This window comes from Atractosteus spatula, chromosome 8 (assembly GCF_055471065.1).
Source record: "Atractosteus spatula isolate fAtrSpa1 chromosome 8, fAtrSpa1.hap1, whole genome shotgun sequence".
NCBI classification, from domain to species: Eukaryota; Metazoa; Chordata; class Actinopteri; order Semionotiformes; family Lepisosteidae; genus Atractosteus; species Atractosteus spatula.
The window spans coordinates 24,787,883-24,811,946 of record NC_142713.1 but is presented as its reverse complement, the minus strand read 5'-3'; the positions used below and the strand labels follow the sequence as shown (position 1 = coordinate 24,811,946).

The following is a 24,064-nucleotide window of genomic DNA, read 5'->3' as shown; positions in this document are numbered from 1 at the left end:
TGTATTTTGATGTAGTGAAAACTCTGCTTCAGTCACTTAGCAGCAGAAAAGTTGAAAAAACATCATTTTAGAGAAAGGAAATCGCTACCTCGATCAATTCCAAGAGTAGATTTGTTTGGAACAGCATAACACCAGAATTCAACAATAAGGTTTGCATTCATGTCCATCTCTCATTTAGTGTATAAGTCTATAGTGCGACTATAATTCTGAATGTTAATTCTGAGACAATTACCTAGCTTAAAAAAAGTTCATAAAAATGTGCATGATCAAGCCTCTCTCTCAGAACTAGAAACAAAAAAAAAATGTTATAATAAGCACGGAATCACTAATAGTATCTTTGAAGAACACGGCTCATAAAAAGTGGCTTCTATGCCTCTACCACATCTTTGTTGTTGAGTTTCTAAAAAGAATACAACCTGTATATTGGAAACATCATTCAAAATAATCTTGGAAACCATCATACAAACACTTAAATCGAGTATCAAAATATGCCACATCAAACCAGAGGTTTCTTGAAGACTGCTGCTTTTCAGCAAGTGGGACAGGAGTTTCCTGTGAAAACACCCTGACCCGCACAACTGCACACCAACACCCAGCCAGGGCCACCACTAACTTGAACCGCCTTTTAAAACAAGTGCCTTGATTCACTCCTCTCATTTAAAATAACCTATGAATATGTCAGCACTTCAGACATATTCAGGCAGCATTTCAGTTTTACTTTTGCCACTTTTCTGAATGTACTCATGAATACACTGGTAAAGGTTTATTCCATCCTGAAAAGACAAGGCAACGTTTTGGCTGGGGAGTCTTCTTCAGGTGTAAAACAAGTGTTTCGACAGCTGAAGAAGACTCCCCAGCCAAAACGTTGCCTTTTCTTTTCAGAATAGAATAAACCTTTACCTGTCCCTTTACAGCCTACACATGCTAACACAGCTTTCTACTTGAACTAATAGAGATGCATCCTATTTGAGGCAGAAAAAAAGCTACTGTCAACAGTAAAAGGATTCCGAGGCACAACTCCCAAACTCATCTTCTACTTTTATCAAAGTTTATTTATCAAATGCACAACAATACAGCATGCAGCAGTAGTTATTGGCAATGAAATGTCTTTTCCACAAGCTCACCAGGGGGTAAAAATCACAAAATCAAGGTTACAAAATAATGTTACATAATAATAGATAATTATGGAATAGAAACTGAATAAAGAACTCAGACAAAACTCAATATGAATAGAGCTGCTATGTGTCCATGGTCTATGCAATATATTATGTCCAAGTAGTGCAGTGTGCCGAATACAATGAAAACTGTATTTCTATGTAGCCATTACAGGTGATTTGCTAAAGGAGCTGCAGGTTGGTTATTTAGCAGTCTTATTGCCTGGAGGTAGAAGCTGTTCCGTAATCTGTTGGACTCCGAATGCTTCTGCACCGTTAACCAGATGGCAGGAGAGAAAATAGCTTGTAACTAGGATGACTGGGGTCCCTGAGAATGGACCTGGACTTCTTTAAACATCCAGCTGAATAGATATCCTGGATGTTTGGTACTGCTGCCGAGTGCTGCGCCAGCCTGGCCCACTGGACCTTACAGGTTTCCTGATGACACTGTCAAACCCCTCCAGACAGCAGGATGTCATTCCACCCAGGTGGCAACTGAAGCAAAGGACTTTGCCTTGAAGCACAAATGGCATAAACTGGTTTTGCTTGAATTAAAAAAAACTGGCATCAAGTTACTTTTTCTATTTCACTTAAACTATCACTCAATACTAACAGTCAGCTTTCACTGCACTGTTACAGATGCTAGTCCTCTTGTTGCTACACCGATAGTGACTTAACTTGCAATATCTGTACATGAACACTCGTCACTATTGAAGCACAACAGTCAGAAGACGGTGAAAACCTCCACACCAACTTTAATCCTTTCCGTACTCAAATTTGTTTTAAGAGGAGGGGAGTATTTTCCTTTCACTAAGAATGGGCTGGGCTACACAAGACTATTTTCGCATGCACAGTGAACTAAGCAGTCTCTTCTCCGACCTGCTATTGACGCAACAGCCCAGGTCCAAGGATACTCAAGTTTTTCTTGGGTGCCTGGGAACTTAATGCCTGTGTCCTCTGACCCGGGCTGTTGCGTCTCTGATACACACAAGTAAAGAGATCACAGGATGGTTCTATCCAATCAAAACAATGCATCTGTAAAACAACCATCGTCTATTACTACTCATTTTCTATTTGCTTAGCAGACATCTTAGTGAGTGTAAAAATGTATCTGCTACACATTTAACTCAGGAAAAAAAAAATGGGAACAGAAATCAATGCCATCTTCCAGGTTTCAGTGAGAAGGGTTTCTATTCATTAAGTACAAAGCTACGGTAAAGTTTTTTTTACATCCATTTGCAACAGGTGCAGTCAGTAACTTTTCTTCTACCAACAAGAGCTGGAAAGCTACACTTCATTTTTGACTCTTTGACTAAAGAAAACTAGAACATGTAATGCCACAGTTTCTCTTTGTACCATCCCATCTCATCTCATCTGAGCTGTCTAGGGGTGTACACTCTTTTCTGGCGTGACTAATTTTAAGGAGAAAAAGTTCAATTTTAGGAAGTTACTACAACATGCAGCCATTTCACAGGAGGTATAGCAGTTAATTTGCTTAAACATTTAACCAATATATATCACAAGACACGCAAACATTAAAATTGGATACATAACAGACCAGATAATAAAGGCCAGGGGAAAATTTGGCCAGGACACCATGCCTCCAAAGCCATGAAAGACAGTGCTGACAATGACAGAGTTTTAATTTCATATTTGGGGGTGTCTTATGTTACTGCAATATTTGGTAACCTCAAGAGTATGTTCCACAAAAATAGTTCAATAAAGCACTAATGCAAAGTTTCTTGTGCCACCATGAAAAACAAATGTACCAAATATAAGGATCATATTTCAAATAGTCTAAAATTAATGTTCTGAACTATGAAATAATATTTTTGCTGTTTTTCTGATAGTTTGATAGATACTAATCCTACTTTGATTGTGTTTCATTCAAAAATCAGTACAGATAAATATGACTGGGAAACAAGCAGATACCTACCAGTATGAGCGAAGAAAATCCTTATTGTTTAACCTGACAGAAAACACGGTTCAGAATTTGAGGTGAAAAAAAACTCAGACCCGTGTACAATGATGGAAAGCAATCCTCAGTACTGAATTTTAATATTTTGCTACAAACCTGCCCATTCGCTAAAACATTTTGATGTGATTTCAATTAAACCCATAAACCTATTGCATACCGGTAGCTATGCATTCAGTGTGCCTTAGAAGGCTTTTCTTGAAATCCTCTACAAATACTAAATACATAAAACTGACTTTTAAGCAGTCAGATCTTAAATACAAAATCTTTACTAAATTTTAATCAGTTTAAGAAGGGGAAAAAACAAAAACCTAGGAAGAGCTGCACATTGTTCTTGATTGTAATTACACACAAATGCAATGAGCATAATGAAAAAACGTTTTAACACAAATAGGATTCCAAACAATCACTGTTGCTCGATAAAGTATTTGTCAAGAGGATTAACTTATTTAGTGGTTATTTGCTATTGTATATATATATATTTTACTGCTATTTTGATTTTCTTCGAAAGTTGGTTTACTTGAAAGTTTTTGGGTTTATCAACTATTCTAAATGTACTACTGAGAGATAAAAGGGCTTCCTCACTCCTTCACAAAAGGAAAATTTACACTGCCATTTCTGATCACAATCCTCAGTACCATTTAAATCTTGCCCAAAAATGGCCGTGTAAACAGACTAGATCAGATGTTTCTCTAATGGGGAGGTTGTATTGATCACAATCAAATGCCATCAAGGAAACAAATCTTGGTAGTGCAAATATTTGCAGAATCAACCACTGAAATGCATTATGCAGCTGTGACACTTCCCGTTTTGATTGGCAGGATAAAGAAATATTCTAGTGCAGCACCAGAGATATAAGCAACTGAAATACCCCCTTCACTTCCTAAGAAAATCATTCCTCAGCTGTTGTGTTTTTCAGAAGTACGATGTTGTACATAGTGATACAGGAATTCAACTTTTGTACTATCTTAGCATGCCAGGCCCTCAGGTTGACAGAACTGATCAGGCTACAGTGGCATGACTGATGAACATCTGAGCCTGATCAAATATGGAAAAATACACCCGATATTCAAAGAGCCACAACAGACCAGACAAAAAGCTGCGGTCTTTACATTGAGACATCATTACAGTACTGGGCTCTACTCTCCCAATACTTTCTAAAACCAAAAGCTTCAATGCGACTGCTTTGATCTATAGAAAGGCATATTCTGAGGCCTAGCTACAGTAATAGGAGCAACATTCCTTTATTATGTTTATATATAACTGTTGATGTTTAAGCAAAAAATAATCCCTACCCCGGAATGGCCACTAGAACTGCACAGCAGATCAATCAATGGTTCAATGAGTACAGCACAGCTAGTATGCTATTTTTATACTTTTAAGAGAACTTCACATGCTGGCTAGTAGTTTTAAGTGTGCCGCAATGTCAGGAAATATTAAACAGAGCATGTTGCCTGTTCCATCTTTGGCAAGGCGTAAAGCAAGAGGCCACAAGCAAATTAAAGGTGTATTAACTTAAGAATTCATAAACTTTAGGAACTGTGGTAAATTTACTTCATAATAAATGTTTACTAAGCAAAAGTATTGTAAACTATGTATACTGATATATCAATTAAAGGGTCTATACTGATAGGAACAAAGTCTTGTTTGCCTTGCAAGAATACTGAAAACATGCTACAAAGGGCCTGCGCAATGGGAGAGTCTCGGTAAAACTGGCATACAACTGCACTTCATTTCTATTTTATTGTAAACAGCAAGTACTGTGGTATTGGGACATTTATTACAACGACTTCCAAGAACATAAGAGATGCTGTAAACTAAGCAGGCCATTTGACCTAACTTGCTTGTTTGCGAGTACCTAAATGACCCAAGCATTTCAATCCACAGCTTCTTGAAAGAAGAAGGGGTATCAACTTAGCCAATATGGTTAGATAACGTGGCTGGGACTCCCCAAACCCGTTTACATATAAAACTAGCTTAATGCACCTGCAAAGATTAATGTAGACTCCCATACACAAAAGAAATCCAGCACATTTGCAGGAATATAGTGTTTCATTAATGAGCTGTTCAGTCTCGCAAAAGCTAATTCATGTTTCTTTTTAATTTACTTTTCTGACAGCAGATTTTTTTTTTTTACACAAGACTGAACATCTTTTCAATAGCCACAACCACAATGTTCCTGCATTTCATTTTCAGATGCAAATATACTTCAGCGTCTTACTTGAGCATGGACCATTTAGCACAACAATTTCCTGGTTTAGTTTATTAATTATAAAGACAACTACCCACAGGCAAGCTTTAAACTGTGATTCCCAACAAAAAAAAAATGAGATTAGCAAGCTTAGAGAAGATTTCTTCTTATTTCATGGTTTCTATCACAAACCATAAACAGGAAGGTATTCCAATAAACTAACATTCTTGCATTTGCATTACATAAAATGTTTCTTTAACACTGGTAAAATTTGATTTTACCAAAAATAAGTGTTTTTGTGATGTATAAAACCAAGCTAATTATAAAAACACTGAAGATATTTAAGATACCTTGGGTAATGAACATGCACTCAGCTTGTAAATGGCAGCAAACGTATTCACATTTTAAATATCAGTAGCATCTGTTACTGTAACATATGTTACTGAGGACAATCTTCTCACTAAACTGGTAGCTTTACTAGCTGCACTGCTTCTTAAATAAGGTTTTAAGAGCGTTAAGACTTAGTGTGTGATTTTGTAAAGTCCGTCCACTCCTGGAACAGACCAGGTCTCATTATTCTCTTTTAAAGCTTTCTAGTAGTGGGTTTACATGCGTGTTTATGTACACATGGATAAACATCAGAGGTTGTCTTCTTGCTGGTTATGTCCTTGTTTATCAGAGGAAGGGAGGTGCTCTAGGAATGCAGCAGCTCAGATCCGAGCAGCTACAAAAAGGATTAACAAATGAGATCTGCATTAGCTTATCAGCCCAATTTTCTCAACGTACAACAATTAGGCTACGCTACACTTTGTGTGGTTTAAAAAAGGCCAAAAAAAATTTCAACATTCAACGCCAAAGTTATTCAGCAATTTATCTTGAAGACAAATCGAGCACAAAATGTATTTGCTCACATTTTCTTAGCAATGAACATGTTCCACAAACACATACATTGTTTGAAATAAAAGCCTCACTTCTCCGCTGTAAAAAAAAAAGCTTTTTTCCAAGGATATAAAACATCATACATTTTTGCAGCACATTCAAAGGGAATTGCTTTATGAAAAAAGTCAGTCCCAGTGTTCATCCATTTCAAAAAGATTGGTATGAGTTTTCTTCTTCGAAAAAAAAATGCAGCTACTACCATATAAAGGAACAACACTAAAGAAAATTGTTACTTTAGGCCAAAGCTCGCCCCCTCCCCCCTGGTTTCTGCAACTGAAGCGCCATCTAACATACCAGTGAAGAAATTCCCAGATAAGTAATACTCAAAGCATAAAGTTTCAAGGATCAGTGCATGTGAACGCCTTCCTCTGACATCACAGCATCTACAGTATGAAGGCACTTCCACAAAAGGAATTCCTTTTTACAGTCTGAGCAGCGCTACACAGCAAGCAAGCTGGGTTCAAAACGAGCTACTGTGCTACTGCAGGAGGCCAAGAAAAGGGTATCGCAGCTTTGCCAAAGCCAGCTGGGTTTCTCTGCATGGCCAGGCAAGCTTCCTTGAACCATCACAATGCAATCGCTGCTGACCATATATGGCCTTGGGATTCCCATGGAAAAAACAGGCCCAGATAAAAAAAAAAAACTTAACCATACATTTCATTTTCGTTTATACTCTGCAGCCAAAACAATAGCTACAATCCAAAGCCAAGTTTGTTTCCATTAGCTATTACTGTCAGAAGTCCAAAGGGGGATGAAACAAGAAACGTAAGATGGAAAAAAAATGACTTTGAAAAGTTCAGCATTTTCAAAAATTCCAAAAGTACACATCAGGTTCTCCCTTCCTAAAACCAGACTTTCTTCTGGTGGCAAAAAAAATTAAGATGTTTCACACTGAGATAAGTAATGCTGTAAGACAGGCAAACTAAAAAAAAAAAGATTTCTATCCACACTGCTCAGTTTGAAGGGCACAATGACTCAGAACTGTTTGGAGGACAAAACAATGCCAGAAATGACCAACAGAGTACATGTCAACAAGATGGTAATTCGTAAAAAATCATTTTTCCAGATGATAGCTAGTTCTTTTTCTTTCTAAATCCAGGTCATAGCACTGCGGCAGCATTCTAAATTACAGCACTTCTAAATCTAGTGTTCCTACTAATTCCAATTAAATTGCTCCCTTTAAAGTTTAACCCAATTTCAGTGGAAGACCACATTAAGTGAATGCATGAAAGTAAATTCAAATGACAAACTGACCATTCATAAAATGATCTTGCCCCTTTGCCTAATCTCTGTCCTTCCCGAAGAGAATAAGAAACCTAAACACAGATAACTATCAGAGCCCTCCGAGATATCAAGTAGCAACGACTGTGGTGGGAATACAAGGTGCAGACTACAAAAATAAGAAATACAGCTAAGTATCTTAACCCAAAGTATTCATAACAAGAACTGCCGTAAAGATTTGAAGAAATGCAAACTGCATGTAGCATAATTGCACCGCAGATGTAAACAATGCAACTTGAAAAACTCCAATGAGGAAATGAGAAAAATAAACAATTGCTTCCTCTTCATCATTGCTTGAAAAGATTTCATTTGCATAACTGGCCAGGTCTCATAAAAAGCCCTTGCATCCTAGAAAAACAAAACTGCAAAACTCAGCTGTAAAACAATGTAAAAACTGTTACACACTGCACAAATATGAAGGGTACAGGATCTATTCCAAGGCAGCTGAAATGATTCCAATTACAATGCCCAGTAAAATTTGATAATACTTGATAAGAGAACATTACACATTCTCTTAATCTTTACAGCTACCTAAATATAGTAACGGGAAAACAATGTTCATGGAATTCAAATCACCGTGCAAGTTTGTCCGACTGCATCCCTTGAAATAAGATGTGTCCTATGAGATTCATCCTTTCCCATTTCCAGACAAACTGGTCTCAGTGACTGCCACTGATGAAAGTTCTTGAACTGAACAATCTGAAAACTCCAACATCAAATACAGTTTGACTGTTAAGGTTTTTCTTTTCCAATTATGGCTTAGATTTTTAGAATAAATTATATGCCTGTGGCAAGGCAAAAGATGTCTTAGTTCAACTACTATAAAGTTAACCATCGATCAATGTTTCATGTAACAGACAGATACAAATCAGAATTAAGCAGACCCCCCCCCTCCGTCTGGCTGACATCTAAAGCACAGGGACCAAGAATATCAAAGACAGGAGTTCTACCTTCTACATCCTCCAACTGTCAAATTGGTCTATTAAAAAAGATTTTAATTCAACTTTTTACCCCCAATTTGTCATTTGAAAATTTTAAACTAATATTACTTTATAGTAACACAGTAAGTGTTAACACTTACTGTTTAAAGTTATTTTTATATTAACTGAATGAGATACACTACAGGTGTGAACGATGTTCTCCTGCAACACATCTTACTGTATTTGTATGAAGAACTGCAGTGCAGTGGGGCTGCTGTAGCATAATGGCAGCTACATATCACCCAGGTGGGTTCTGCACTTTCACAGGTAGATCGAGTGGCTTTCTTCTCACAAGCACAACATAAATGCACAGAATTATCCACTATAGCAACCAACTTCAATTAGGCCACAGGCCAGTGGGCTAGATTCTTCTGTATAAACGAAATGAGAAAAACATTTAAAATTAAATGAGAAAAAACATAAGTGCTACACAAATTAGAAATTAACTTTTATTCTACTGTTTTGCTACCTGCAAGATTGTGAAATGAGGTAGCATTCATTAAAGGCCTGCTACTTAGAGGACACAAAATGAATATGAATTAATATTATGAATAATTAGGTTTAATTGACAATTAATAAGCATTATGTTTTAAGCTGCTGTCCATTAGCCAAAGAATAGTGCAAATACCTAGCTAATCCACAAATGTCTGCATGGTCAGACTGCCTTCTTCGAACCATTACAATAACGTTAAGAACATGACAGCTCTGTATTTATTAAATAGTCAAAAGAGAGTAAAAGAAAATAAGGAGGTTTCTGCCAAGCTGGTTCAATGTAATAGACTGGGACTCCTAAGACAACAGCTTTAATGGTCTGGTAGGATCCCTTATAGTCCAGCAGCCTTAAGAGGTTTTTGTGCATTCTTTGGGTAATCATTACCAGCCAAAAATCTAGAAAAAGAAATGTCCATCCCCACAAAGTTAAAAAATCATTTAATTACTCAGAGTTACCTCCCACCTCTTGAAAGAATGACTAGTAAAAGATAAGAATTCTGCTAAGGATACTTATTTAGATACATGGATCAAGCTTTTTGTCATCTTGAGAATATGAAAGATCAACAAGTTTTACTAATATTTAATATTCCATATAAACAACCAAGTAACAGAGTTGAAAAAAGATCTTTAAAAATGCATCATCTTAAAGATTTATGTTCCATTACAAAAAAATCTATAATATTAATTTTAAAAACTCACACCACATATAAGAAAATCTACAATGTTTTCTGGTGTGAAACACTGTACGTTTAGAAATGTGTCTAGATCCATTTACAGTACAACTTATTTTCACTCCAATATTCAAAAGGCAGGTGAAAGATTCTGCTTGTTTTAGGCTTTATTTAAAATATTTACGATGGTTGTGTTCATTTTAAGCAATGTCCTGTGATGAACAAATGCAAAGATCAATATGTTTACCTCACAGGCAAAAATGAATTCAGGGCAGCTCCGGAATGCTACCCACCTGCTTTTGTTGTGATTTTCTGAAAGCTTTTGCCTTACTAATTAGAACACACAACCCTAGTTTCACAATGAGTATGAGTCACCGTTGCACCTTTATAACAGGAACACCCCAGGAAGAACTCTTGTTGCAGTCAACTGCATCTTTAACTGTTTACAAAGTGCAGGTTATGATTTAGCTATGGGGTGGAGACCACTTCTCATTACGTTTATCAAGGGAAGTTTTTTTTTTTTGTTCTGCACTGTTAAAGCTCAAGACAAACATTTGAAAAAGCTTCTAATTAAGTGCTGGTTATAATCATACACGTGTACAGTATAATTTTCAGATCATTTATAAAGGCTTATAATTTCCATGTTATGCAAACTTGATATTATGCTTATTATGATATTAAGCCTTGCATGAAACCTGTACTATACCAACCAATATCTTGATTATATTTCTACATGTTAACTTTTGAAAGAAGGTCAAAGCGTTCCTAAAGACTAACTGAAAGACTGTAGTCTTCCGTTTTTGTGAATTTACAACTTTACGCATACTGCCTGCCTATTAGCATTATAATAAGCAGAAGAAAGGAGAATCTATTTTCTAATGGCTTCCTCTGGTCCCCACGGTATACAGACCCCTAGTTCCCTTTCAGGTAGAGGTTTGTGCTTATCTTGTCATGCAACTGTAAAAGGGCCGACAGAATACGCTGTCCACCACCTCCAACCAGTCAAGTGGCACCTGCACCTCACGATAAGCCATTCTCCAACAGATGGGATTGTCTCCAGTCCCTGCTATCCTACAACTTATCCTTTAACAAGGCTAACTTCAGAACAAAAACATTAAGCAGCTAACCTTTCTAATATAGCATACAATTTAAGACTTCTACGTGAAGGCCTAGCCTACCACAATCGTACAGTACAGCCTTCCCAAGACTAAATGTGATTCATTTTAAGGTATGCAAGTTTGTTCTTGCAATCCTGTTGCTCAAAGCATTGATTAATTTTTATCAAGTCTGAAATCCCAAGCACTTTGAGCGGGTTATTTTAAGGTAGAACTAAAGCCATCCACACAATAAGCAACAGTGACTGCTCCAGAAAAGACCCGCTGCTTCTTAGGTTTTCAGTCATTGCTTAGAAATCTTATAACACCACAATGCCTGGTGCAGTCCCAACAGCACATCACGCAGTCAATACCACCCCAATGATAAGCATGGTGATGGCAACATTAAACTGTAATATGGGGGCTGTTCCTCAGTATCAGGTAATGAAACACTTGTGAAGATCAAGGGGGAAATGGATGGATCCAAGTACATATAGAGAAAATATGGTATTTACATATAGTTTTAGGTCTGGAGTAAACCTCTCTAAAGAAAGAAAAATCATTTCAACAGGACAAAGACCCAAAGCATAAGGCCCTGAGAACAGTGCACGTCTTTGACGAGCCCATTTAGTTTTGACCAACACTTTTGAAACTCTGTAGCAAGACTTGAAAAAGGCGATTCCCAACCAACTTGACAAAGCGCGAGCAAGTTTGCAAAGAACGGGCTTAAATCGCACAACCCTGGTGTGCAAAGACAGTAGGGAAATAGCTTCAGACAGAAGAGTTTTGCTGTCCTCTGGCATATTAGGACCAATCAGAGCTTACTTTGCAAAGTTGTGGCAACCAATGATAGGATTATATGACTGTTTACAGAAATATCTGGATAAAATACTGTCATACAAGCACAGTCCCAGCAACAGAAATTTTGGAATACTGAAATTTTATAAAATATTTCAAGTTGTTCCTGCAAACGTGTCATACATTCTGTAGACGATTCTTGCCCAAATAATATACTAATGTCTAATTAGCACTGAAAACTTCAAAAGCTTCTTCCAGTTGCCAGAATGCTAATTCCCACTCCCATACTGCTTTTGGCCCCCAGACATGACCTTGTTCTGCCAATGGGTGTCGACATTGCGAAATTTGCATTAACTGGGAGGTGCCGTCAGTGTAGGAAACAACCCTCACCTCCTGCCATCGCATTTCTTTAAGGTCACGGCTGAAGAAAAGCTGCATGTGCCAAGAGAGAATATGTATGATTTACTTGTGATATATTGTACAACTGGCTTTTCCATATAAAATAACAGCATAGCAAAATGGATCTCGCTAGAATTCCACTCGGAAGGGCACACATTAAGACCTGCAATTGTAAAAAGATCACACAAACAAAACAGCCACAGCATACATGCAAAGCACTGAACCTCCCCCCCTTTGGTGCTGCTTTTCATTGTAAAATTTGTGTTCATGATAATGTTGTTCAATAAGTCAAGGTCCTGTCAGCTGATAAGCAAGAGAGAATGTTAGGAGGAGCATGAAAATTAGGATCTCTTCTCGACTAAAATTAGAACATTGTTATGCCATGAAATTAAATTTGTATAAATATGCACGACGGGAACTTACACCTGCATGACAGAATTCAGCATTTCAGGCTCACAGTGCAATCAGCAAAGAAATTTATGATGAAGAGTAAATTCCAGGAAGCTTCTATGTAGCAAATACTGCAGTATGTATGCAGTGATTGTAATACCACATCAAAGAACCTTTTTTTCTAATGCTCGAATTAAAGACCTGCTTAAAATGTAGTCACTTTCATGAAAGAGACCTTGCAGTTCCATCATATTCATTCATTCTTACCAAAGCCTCAACTTAAGGAATGTATGAAGAAATTCAGTGTCACATGCGCAGGCCAGCAAGTTGCTATTATGCAATTGCTGCTTATTTGCTGTTGTCACAACACCACACTCATGTACTTTACTCAGTATTTGGGAAAGGCTTACATTATGAAGGCCCACAAATTTTGGGTGATTATATTAGTGCATCAGACAGTATTAAGCGCATACTAAAACCTCATTACATTTTATGCCTCCAATGTTATATTTAGAGATGCATATATAAGGTACAGCCTTCCTCAAAGGATTAACAACTCTATTATCAAAGACTTACAGTGAACAAAAAAAAATTAAAAGATGTACAGCACTGTTTTGAAGTCTTGATAATAATCTGAAATATTATTTAGTGCTACAAACGCCATGCCAAATAATAGTTTTGAGAACATTTCTGTATTTCACCTTAATGTGGAATACTTTACAAAAAAACTCCCAAGTAGTTCTATTTTCACATGCTCTTAATTTGAGCCGCTTTATCTGAACGCAAATAAATTTAAAAATGTATGCGATTTCTTCATCTAGAGTAATTAGCTTTGCTGCCTTAACAGTGCTGAGGCCCTGGGTTCATTTCCAGACGTCGGGTGTTATCGGTTCAATTCCTCCAAGAGTCCAAAGGTTACTGGCAGGTTAATTGGCTTCTGGGAGCACTGGCCCTGGTGTGAGTGACTGTGTGTGCCCTGCAATGGACTGGCATGGTTCAGGGGGTATCCTGCCTTCCGCAAGTTTCAACAAATCTGGAAATATCCGTTTTTGGAAATGAAGTAAAATTCAACTTTACCATTAAATTAAACTATTAAACAGAACTCTACAATTAAGATTCAGCTAAACAAATAAAGGAAAAAGTGATTTCCTAATCTCTTCCCATCACATTTTACATGGCACTGATAAATACTTTACAAGTGTACATTCATCTATTATATACTGTAGTAAAACTTTTATTTGGATGTTCTTCTCTCAGGTTGTAAGTTGATCCCAGATGCATTCCCCCTACTTACATTCATTCCTATGGGGAAAGTTTAAACATAAACAGCATCTTTCAGAAACGCATCAGCCGGGAAAATCAAAAACCACCTGTATTTGAGTAATTCCTCTCTCCTGAAAAAACAGCTACTATTGTAAAGGGCGGGTCTCCGTTTCAGCTGTCACTTCTTAACATGGATCCAGTTGTGAGAACTGCCTGACATGAATTCCAGTTTCACTAAACAAGTGTAGTGTGACCAGGCTGAGAAACTTCCAAACTAGAGCCTTTAGAGGCTCGATTTTTTGTTAAATGCACAAAAAAAGACACTGCAAAAAGTAGTACCTGGGATGTATAGGGGTGCCAAGGAAATTATCTACACTGTGTTTGAGTTCTTTAAAGCATGTCTTTGATTTATGGGAGACTGTAACCAAAGCATAACAATACTTTACAATACAGTTTTAACTTACCATTGGCATGATACTTTCAGGAATATTAAAATTAAGCATACCATTATTCTAAGGTGCCCTTTAAAAAAATTATAATTATCATATATGTCCTTTTGAACCATCCCCACAATTGTGTAAACTGGATGTCATCTTTAATGCAATTTTACCATCAGTATTCCAATTCAGCCCATGACTGGAAAAATGATTAGTCGACTGCTATAATCCTAAAGCTGACAATAGAAATGATGCTCATTTGAAAGTTCAAGTGAATGTTAATCCCCTGCTAAAAAAAAGAAAAGATGTTTCAGGTGTGAGGAAGAAGGTTCAACAGCCTTAATGCTATTTCTTTTCACTTTTCAGGGTGGAATTAACCTTAACGTACTCTTTTCCAGCCATCACACACTGGTGCAGATCCTCATTCAAACCCTTTTGACGTTCTACCTTCTGCAGCTTCAATCCCAATTCGAAAAACATTTAGAATTTATCTTGTTTTGAAAGTTTTCTCTGGAATTTCACTGACTAAGCAACATCCAAATGAACCAGTTCCAACGTGTAATAAAGCCTGTCTACATAGTTTCTATCGCTCTTCACATGCAATTGGTTTATGAATGAATGCCGCAGCTCTGCTTTTACAGCACGTCTATATAATTTGCAAGTATCGGGCGGCAAGGAGGGAAAGAAAACTAACTTGTCAAACTCCCAAGACCTCGGTAAAAAAAAAAACAATGGAGTTGATTTTATTTAGTGTACAGACAAATAATGCACTGGTTACAGAAATGGCGAGATGTTGCTTAAAGTGCAGAACGCAAAATCTTCAAAGCAGAACTTTCATCGTTCGCACAATCTATCGCTGTTACAAGAACAGAACTAGTCAGCAGCAGCAAAGTGAAAGCAGAATCGGCTCGGTGACCGCACAAAGGGCATGGTGGAGGCTTCCCACGCTGGTAGCTGCAGGCAGAGGCTCTGCTGAACAGCCTCAAAAGTGCACAAACATTGCCAAGGATGCCAAAAACAATTATAAGACAGTTACGAGAAAGCCCACACAGAGAACAGGGCAAGAAGCATGCTACCTTCCGAAAATCATACATCTTGAGACTCGCCTGTGCCTGATAAACTCCTTCCAGAAAGTCTCTAAGGTTAGACATCACACTGCCACCACCTAGGCCTAATTCTCACATATTGTGTGAAGCAGCCACTGTGTCACACACAGCCAGGAACCAATGTACAAACTGTGTACTGCATAGCTGAGTCATTCACCTGCATTAAACTTGATTTAACACTCAATGACCAAAACATGCCGACAAATATCTAAACGCATTTCAAACCCAAATAGATATTTTACAAAACAGACCAGATCCTTCTAGAAGAAGGATGATGCACCAAATTAATTTCCATTAAGAGCACGCATCCTGCGTCACCACCTCTTCCCTAGCAAGACTAATGAAAGATGCAAAAAGAAACAGAGATGCAGTGGCATCGCCTTTTCTTTAGCCCTTCATCAAAAACTGAAACAGCAGTTGACCAGAACAATAATTGCTAAATGGAAGTATTCACAACTTGACAAACCACAAATTGTGTGAGCATTTACTTGTTTCCATACGTCTTAAGATCTGTATTTCCACTCCATAAAGAGAAGCAGCTGACACTACTTAAAATATTGTTGTAAGTGCTGAACTCGGAGAAGAACTTTAGAAAATCCAACAAAGGCCAACGTGGCTAAAAAAACATAAGACAGAAGACTTAAGGCTCTTATGTATTCATATCGATTGTGCCTATGAGTGCCATCAAGCCTGTGAGCAGTGTTAAGCGTATTTAAGTCGTGGCATTTAAGATGTGCGCTACAAAGTTTGTGAAATTGCTAAGAACACTTTATAAACCAAAAAAACATTCAAACTAGTACATCTTATGGCATTTCATTTTTCTTAAGAGAAATTAGTTAACATGCAATGTCTGGATTCTCTTATGTCAGACACACTACAAATAAATACATATCTAACTCAAGAAAACTCTTTGGGACATTGGATCATCAGCCACTTTTAATATGCGCATTGTTCAACAAATGAAGCAATACAACTCCCAACATATAACCTCTTAGTGATCTCTTACAATGATCTTAACTGTAAAATTTCAATCATCATGGTGCTTTAAACATTTAAAAACTAGAGCAATATGCTTCTTAAACTCACACTGATGACAGACTTAATGTCGAAGTGAACAAACATGCTATTCCTGTCAGTCAAAGCACCCGCAGATTTTCCAAATTGCATTTACAAAGGTTTAATAACGACAACGCAATTTGTGTGGGCATCTTAGGAACCTGCTAGTTCTAATTTTTGTTTGGCGGACTGAAGATTTTTGCCTCCACCAATCTGTTTTACACTTTTCAGTAGAGGGCAAACCCTGTGGCACACTGCCCTTCCCACAGGACCCTTTTTATCGGGTATTGTCAAGACTGACAAGATCATTTAAATACTTGTCAACATCACTTGCCAAAAAGCGAGAGCTACTCAAAACCCACAGAAACGAGGGGGCCTCCCAAGTGGCCCGGCTTGAGCTCTATGATCCAGGCGTCATGGGTTCAAGCCCGGATCACATCGCCACACAAAAGTGACCACTTTCCACTTTCATACAACTGCTTGAGCGCTGCTGAAGGCAGGGTGGTTTACAAGCTGGCTGTCACCGAGACAAGACCGCAGGGGTCACTAGGTACTCCTAGTCGAGCGGTTCTGCTGGTGACAGGTGCGCTTCTTCTCCAACTGGTGCTGCTACTCCTGTAGGGGGCTGCGCTGCCCGTTAAGTGTTGAAAGATGAGCGGTTCAACAGTGGTCTGTCCGATGTTTAATATGAAAAGAAGAGGAGCAATTCAGTACTTAATAAAAACGTCTGTATGATTTGAGCAAATGGAAGCAATTGTATCAAAGTGGAAAACTACAGCAGCCTAAATGAGAGCAAATCCTGATGTTAAACACTCAAACTGACAAACCACAGTACTTTTATGAAAGTTTCTAGTGGCCCCTACAATGCCTATTCAAATTGTTATGAGGTGCAATTGAATAATAAGTTCTGAATATTACAAAAGCCATATTTTTATAACCGATTTTCTGAAAGTGACTGTTGGAAAAATTATATTTTGATTTTGTAGTTTAACCAATGACAAGTAATAGGTTTCACTCCTAAAAGCGTAGAGTACATCACATAAACGGCAAACCTCTTTTCAATCAGAACAAAGTGCAAAACCAGAGCTCTGGGGAGTTAAAGGAGACAAACATTAACATGCAATGTCTGGATTCTCTTATGTCAGACACACTACAAATAAAAAACTTTAAAGTGTGAAGAAAGGGGGCTAGTGCAGGGAAACCAGTCACAAAAATGTTGTGGGGTCTAGCACTGTTCCTATAAGCAGGAATGTTATATATAATTAATTTTAACAGTTTGCAAAGCAGCACATTTCTGAGCTTCTCCCCCTGCGGTAATTGTAATCATAAAGAAGCCAGCCTTGAACCATAAATATTCCACAATTCAGTTTTGATCTTTTGCTTCCTCTGCACACTGTGGTGCAGGGAATCACAGAGTGGTGTAAAAAGATGACAGCTGAGGAATGCCTCCTCTCCCATTCCATGGTTTCCACTGAATGTCATTCAAGGAATGTTCACTCCAGACAACGACAGCCTGGAATGCACCCACCCATCAAATATCACCACATCTTACCGTCCTGCTCATTCACATCTCCACTTTTTTAAGGTCTGTTAGATCTGTAAGGCAGAGCTACTCGAGATGGCTTTTCCCCTCAGTACAGCAGTGTAATTCAAAAGGTACTACACACAAAACTGAATTGATGTTGTATGAATCACATTAAGGTGAAATGAGAAAAACTTACACAGCACTTGGAACTATAGAGCAAGCACTTTTACCACCACCATAAGTAGTTTTGCTTACTTAAGATTACTGTAAAGACATTGCTCAAATGTTCGTCTTTCAACTAATGGTGAGGAAGCGTTTGTTCTAATGGAAAGAAAACTGACTAAGGATTTCAATAACAATATTACCAGACCTCCGATGAACAATATATAACTACAACATTCCTTTCACTTACATTTGTGCCTTTTTGCATAAATAAAATTACTACGTAAAAACGTAGTTTAAAAGTTAAACATTCTGTGTGCATACTGAAATTGACTTTTTGCTATTTCAATACAGTACGCTAACATTTCTGCATGATTTTGTGCTCTTTAGGGAGCCCCTTAAAAGGCACACACATCCACCAGTCAACTAATAAAAGCGAGCATCTTGCAAAAAAACAAATTGCATGTAAACTTCAGAAGAAGATACTTTAGCTCCTTTACCAAAGCAAACCTGATGCAGAATTGTCCAGTATTTCAGATCCCACTTCAACTCAGCCCTCTGAAAACACAGCTGAAGGTTCCCATCCCCATTCCTGCCCCGCCAGTAAGCACAGTAGCCGAGGGAGATGCAGGAAGTGCTTAATTTACATCTGAATTAAGACCATTTCAAGTTAGCACCATTCCAGATGTACTTTCTATTGGGAATAATTTTATTTCTAATAACATTTAGGCTAACACAGAACAGAAGGGCACGACCAGCGGACATTACCTCTGGGCCTGTGCCAGAATTGAGCTAGAGGGCTGCTGAGAATGTGCCGTGACTCACAGCGAATACCAAACTTAGAGCGATCTACTGAATCAGACTCTAAAGGGGTACTTCTGAAGAAGCTATTTATAAAACTACACTGACCAGTACTACAGACCACAGTGTGCTTTTTCCACAAAAGACCGTTTCTTTAGGAGACCAAGAAAACCGAACAGAAGAAAAATCTGAAACAATATTGCACCTGTTCCTCAGCAGCGAGTGAAATCTATATCATTGTAAGGTGAGAATCAGGCGACAAGTCAAACATCAAGTTGTATCAATATTTACTGGAACTACTCAACATCTAACTTTACAAAACTGGGGAGATTCACAGCTTTTAAATTTATGAAAAACAGTTTCTCAGGTAAGAGCTGACGAGAAGTACTAACATTCCAAACCATATATAGCACAAAGCACTGAACTTATGGTCCTAATACTATGAGCCTCACATTAACAGCAGCGCCATAAGGGATTCTGTACTGAGATTTCCACAATGGCTGACACTATTGACCACTGAAGCAGGATATCTGGCCATTCTGTCTTGGATAGTGATTCTTGAATAATTAAAAACTGTGCAACATGGCTATAAACACCTTTTACGCATAAAAGTTGTTTATACACAATTGTCAGAAGAACAAATGCTGTCACAATACTATATGAAATTAACAATATGTAGTAAATATACCATTAACATTGACGGTTTGCAGAATTATTAATTTCATTTAAACCACAACAAAGCAGAAACAGTAGTCAGTGCAGAGTAGCTGGTGTCTTCTACACCTCTCCTGTAAATGAAGTTCTAGGCACTTCTGTCTTGAAACTTGGAATTATCACAGAAGAATAGCCTATTTTAAAGGAACGCGTCTCGTATGAAATTCTATCAGGTGCAATATCTCTATTAGTAGTCAGAGCACAACAGCAAACCTAGACTCCACAACTATTCACTGCAAAGGACATTTGTGCACTAGACTTTTTCCTTAAACAAAAAGTCCAATGGCTAAAGGATTTTAAGACAAAGAATTATAAATGACTCCAAAATGATTAACGTGAGGAAGTTCAGTTCAAAAACATGAATTGGAAGACTGCTTTTTCTTAACACATCTTAAAATTTAGAAAAGAAGTTTATTATTTTCTTTACATCAATTGCTGATATGTTGGAACCTGTACTGTGAGGTGAATGTAAAAGCAACAAGGCACATAAACCAAAATAAAATAAAGAGATCAGGGCCTTCACTAGAAGAGACAGTATGCGTAGCTGTGCCGAGCTTCAAATCCAGAAAGACCGGCTGTAACTCACTAGTAAGATCCCTGCTCCTTCCACACAATCCCCAAATGATTACAACAAAACCCTGTGTTTCCCTTTTTCTGGTTTCCCAGACTGCACTGCAACCAAACCTGCCCTTATTACAATCTGACAGAAAGGTTCAACTCTAGACAAGGTTGAGAAATCCATTTAAGTGGTAGTTTATGAAAAGATGCAGAGCTTCCAAAACTAAAATGCTTAATATGCCAATATGGCACTTGCTTTTCATGGATCTTTCGGTGCTGTATTTTTTACATTATTCAGACAAAATAATTTATATGAAAAACCTAATGATTGATAGCATTTGAATTATACTGATGAAAAAATGAACATGAATACTAACTCTGAAGGTTTTTAAATTAAGACATTATTTTGATTTATGTTAGGGCAAACAGCAAAAAAAAAGGACTAATTATAAATAAAATCCAGGTCTCTATTAAGCCTATAACAGCAACAACAATTTCCAAGATCTGGGGTTCTGTAGTACATGCCAACATCAGACAAAGAATCTGTACGTCATAACGCGTAGACTATTGTATGATTACAGTATCTGTTAAAATGCCCAGCAGAGACCATGAGAAATAAACCATGATTCACGGCCCAGAGTTCCATATGAGTAAGATGAGATCATTAACGAAAAGTCACTGTTTAAACAAGTACCAATGCAATGTAAAGAAACATTCTCATGTGCATCAATATAATGACTTCCATGAGACTTTTATAGGCTAACAGAGCAAAAGCCTATATAGTGTTACCATCACTAATCCCAAGAGCAAATTTGTCACAAGGAAGAAAAAATATTAAGCCTTAAACTGGTTAACAACGCGGCCAGTGATGTTTATGATAGATCACAGCCTTCCATAAGACTTACACACAAAAACTGACCAGGTTCTAAATACGACCAGTACACACTGTTAGCCGTATATGAATGAGAAACTCATTAAAAAACAGAAACTATGGATTTATACATCAGGCTACAGGGACTCGGGTACATAAAACAATTTCAGGTATTTGTATATAAACAGAAAACAAATATTTAGCCTTTACAAAAGCATGTTAAGCTCAGCAGAGTATTAGGGCTTATACAAAAGTGAAGACCATTCAGACCAGTTTTTTTTTTCTGAACAATGTTCTCCACATCTCCACAGTGATTTTAGACATATTATTTACCAGCTTCACTATTATTGTAATTAAAATGAGTATTGCAGAGAATTCAACTTTTTTCTTCTTCCACAGACACCAATTTCAATCGTTCTTGGGTTGGCTTGGACCAAAAACTTAAATTTTCCTCGTTTCTTAAACCTGCTGCAACAAGAAACCTAAATTGACTTCCTAAATGTGCCCTTTTGTATCCTATACTGATCAAGACAGTCTCATTTGAAGGATTCTGTTACTTGGGGCTCGTTTACTCATTGACCACCAGCCTTATTAACAAAAGGGGCAAATACATTTTTAAACAGCTGAGCCCAGATTCAGGACAACACCTCAAACCCCTGCTAAAACACATGCAGACGTACTCCACACAAACAGACTTTTTACACGCCAATCAAAGTATTTTTCTCTTTTCTGCGTGATCACCAATAACGTCAATAAAGGTGCCATGAGCTCTGAGCCCTGCTGATCGAATCCGTCGACCTTGTCCGTCAAGATCTGCAACACGAAAAAATAAACGCTTCTATATATTTAGGAAAGAGGATTTATCAGAAGGGTTGGAACGAGCAAAATTTTAAATCAAGGGTGAGCTGGAGGTCTTAGCAATTCCAACCCTGAAATGCATCTAACTGTTGACACTATTTACAAATACAGAAACAATGTTAACTGAAACCAGGAGACCACCCTCCTGCACAGAATCAGCTACGCAGAAAATCTTGCCTTATCGGTTGTGTTGCATCTGTGTGTCTTGCTTTTTGTTCAATCCAGACTGCGGCACAGCTAGAAAGCTAAAAATATTGTTCCTGGTGCAACCCCCCCCCCCCCCCGCCTCTAACATTAACACAAGATCAAATTAGAATCAACTGGGGGGACAAGGTTACAAAAAAATAATACTTTGGAGGAGAAGCAGAGAAGAACTTTATTTTTCCCCCCCAAGCACAGCAACGATTGCTTCGCAATCGACGATTTTTAATTTTCACCGTCTACAACATAGCTCTGACAGGCTTGACGTCCTGTCGCGTTACGGGGGGGAAAAAACATCAACGTTGGAATTACGTAACAAAAATCAAGCGCCGCTAAGTTAGACCCTTCTTGATCACTTTCTTGAGGGCTTTAGGCAGGAATTATATTTTTTTTAAAAAAAACCACCCACCCCATCGCCACTTCTCTGGGTTGTCAGTCTGGCCAGACTACACCACCCATCGCCGTCTGCCTTGCAGAGCTCGCCTCGCATTTGACACGAACGATACTACAGCCCGGGACGTTTCTGCTTGGACTTGTAGCGCCAGCAAAAAGCAACACTGGCAGGACCCAAGAAGAATCGGGTAAAAAAAAAAAGGGAAAAACAAAAACGTTTTTTTTCCTCCCCCCCTTGCAGTTGAAATCCACCACCTCCACCTCCCAACCCTCCGGACTGAACTCCCTTCAACCCAACACAACACAACAAGCTGCGGCTCCGCCACCGGCCCTCTGGTTACACCGCTACAAGCAGGGCTGGCAGAGGAAGAACGGCTCCCATTTTCCGATTTTCTCCTAATCAAAAGACTCTTCCAGATCCTACCTTCTCTTCTCGGGGGTGGGAGGGTGGGGGCTTTTGTTTATTTCCCCCCCAAACAACCAAATCCCGACAGGGGAAACGCCAACGAAAGGAGAAGGGAGAGAGAGGTAAGGCACAGACCTGATGGAGGGCGGTGAGCCCGTCCACATTGGCGTAGTTGATGTCAGCGCCCCGGTCCAGGAGCTTGAGCACCTCTTCGGTGTCGCCGCTGGAGCAGGCGGCCAGAAACACGGCGCCGTCGTCGAACTTCACCTTGGTCTTCTTCTTCTTCAGGATGGGCGGCTCCAGATCGGTCTCTGAGCCCAGCCATCGCTTCAGCTGCTCGTTCCGCTTCTGCTTAGCGTCCGCCATCTTCATCCCCCTCCTGCCTCGGCTTTCTTATCTCTTTCCGAGGGAGGATATACTTTATACTGCCACTATCCCACAGCGCACTGGGGCGGGGGGAGAGGCGGGGGTGGCGTGTGGGATTCTGCTTTCCATAAGCTCGCGAGAAGACGGTGGTGATGCCACTCTGCAGCAGAGCGGCGTCATCGGCGTGGAGGGGCTGTAAACATTGCGTGTGCAGCGCTTTTGTGTCAGGTTGCTTCAGCTAGTCTTTCTGGGTTCCTGCTTGTTCTGCTACAGCGCGCCTCGAACTTAACGAAACTTTCTACTGAGACGAAATATTTCCACACAACTTCTTCTCCCTCCAAAAAGACGTTTCCCTGTATTTTAAGCGTCTCAAGCAATATGATGTGCAGTGCACAACAACTGAAACAACAAAGATTAAATTACGAAGGAGAGTATGATTGATAATAATTTAAATTATTAAATGAATCTAAAATGTCAGAAATATTTCAGTATCAATGAAAAAAAACATTCTGTTCAGAAACGCAAATTTTTTTAATTGCAGCTGTCACTGCATAGTTCTTAGTGTATTAAAAAACTTGTGACTGAGAAGAGTTGATGTGATCATTTTCATAACGTGTGCTGTACATGTCTTCTTTCATTCCTCAATCCATAAAAGGGACGGTAAAGTATGCAAATGTTTTCCCGTGTGTGTAGTTCAATGGGAGCAAATCATGCTTTTCCATTGCTTTTCCAAAGCAATATGTTAGTTTGTTGATCTGGACATCTTCCTATCCTCTTTGCTTACTGTGTCTTTGTGACTTGTATATTTGTAAATGTAAACTTTTAGATTTTCTTTAGTGCATGCACATGTCAATGTGCAAGCAAATTCCTAAACACAATATTATTCTACAAAGTGAAATACATATACAATTCAAGGTTCAGTTCACAATACAGTTATATTTTATTTCAAAATATGGCACATTCGTCTGATGAGTGGAACATTC

The 24,064-nt window shown here is 38.4% G+C and overlaps 1 protein-coding gene across 12 annotated transcripts in view; it reads right to left on the bottom strand.

The window, feature by feature from the left end:
- The window catches only part of ppp1r12a (protein phosphatase 1, regulatory subunit 12A), an 83,089-nt gene extending 59,926 nt beyond the window's left edge, over nt 1-23,163 (bottom strand). For all 12 annotated transcript variants that reach the window (XM_088922830.1, XM_088922831.1, XM_088922836.1 and 9 more), the window contains exon 1: nt 22,851-23,163. In XM_088922830.1, the coding sequence (XP_088778956.1) occupies nt 22,851-23,087 (237 nt within the window). In that variant the 5' untranslated portion in view covers nt 23,088-23,163. The remainder of the gene's footprint in view (nt 1-22,850) is intronic.
- Nucleotides 23,164-24,064: the final 901 nt, after the last annotated feature.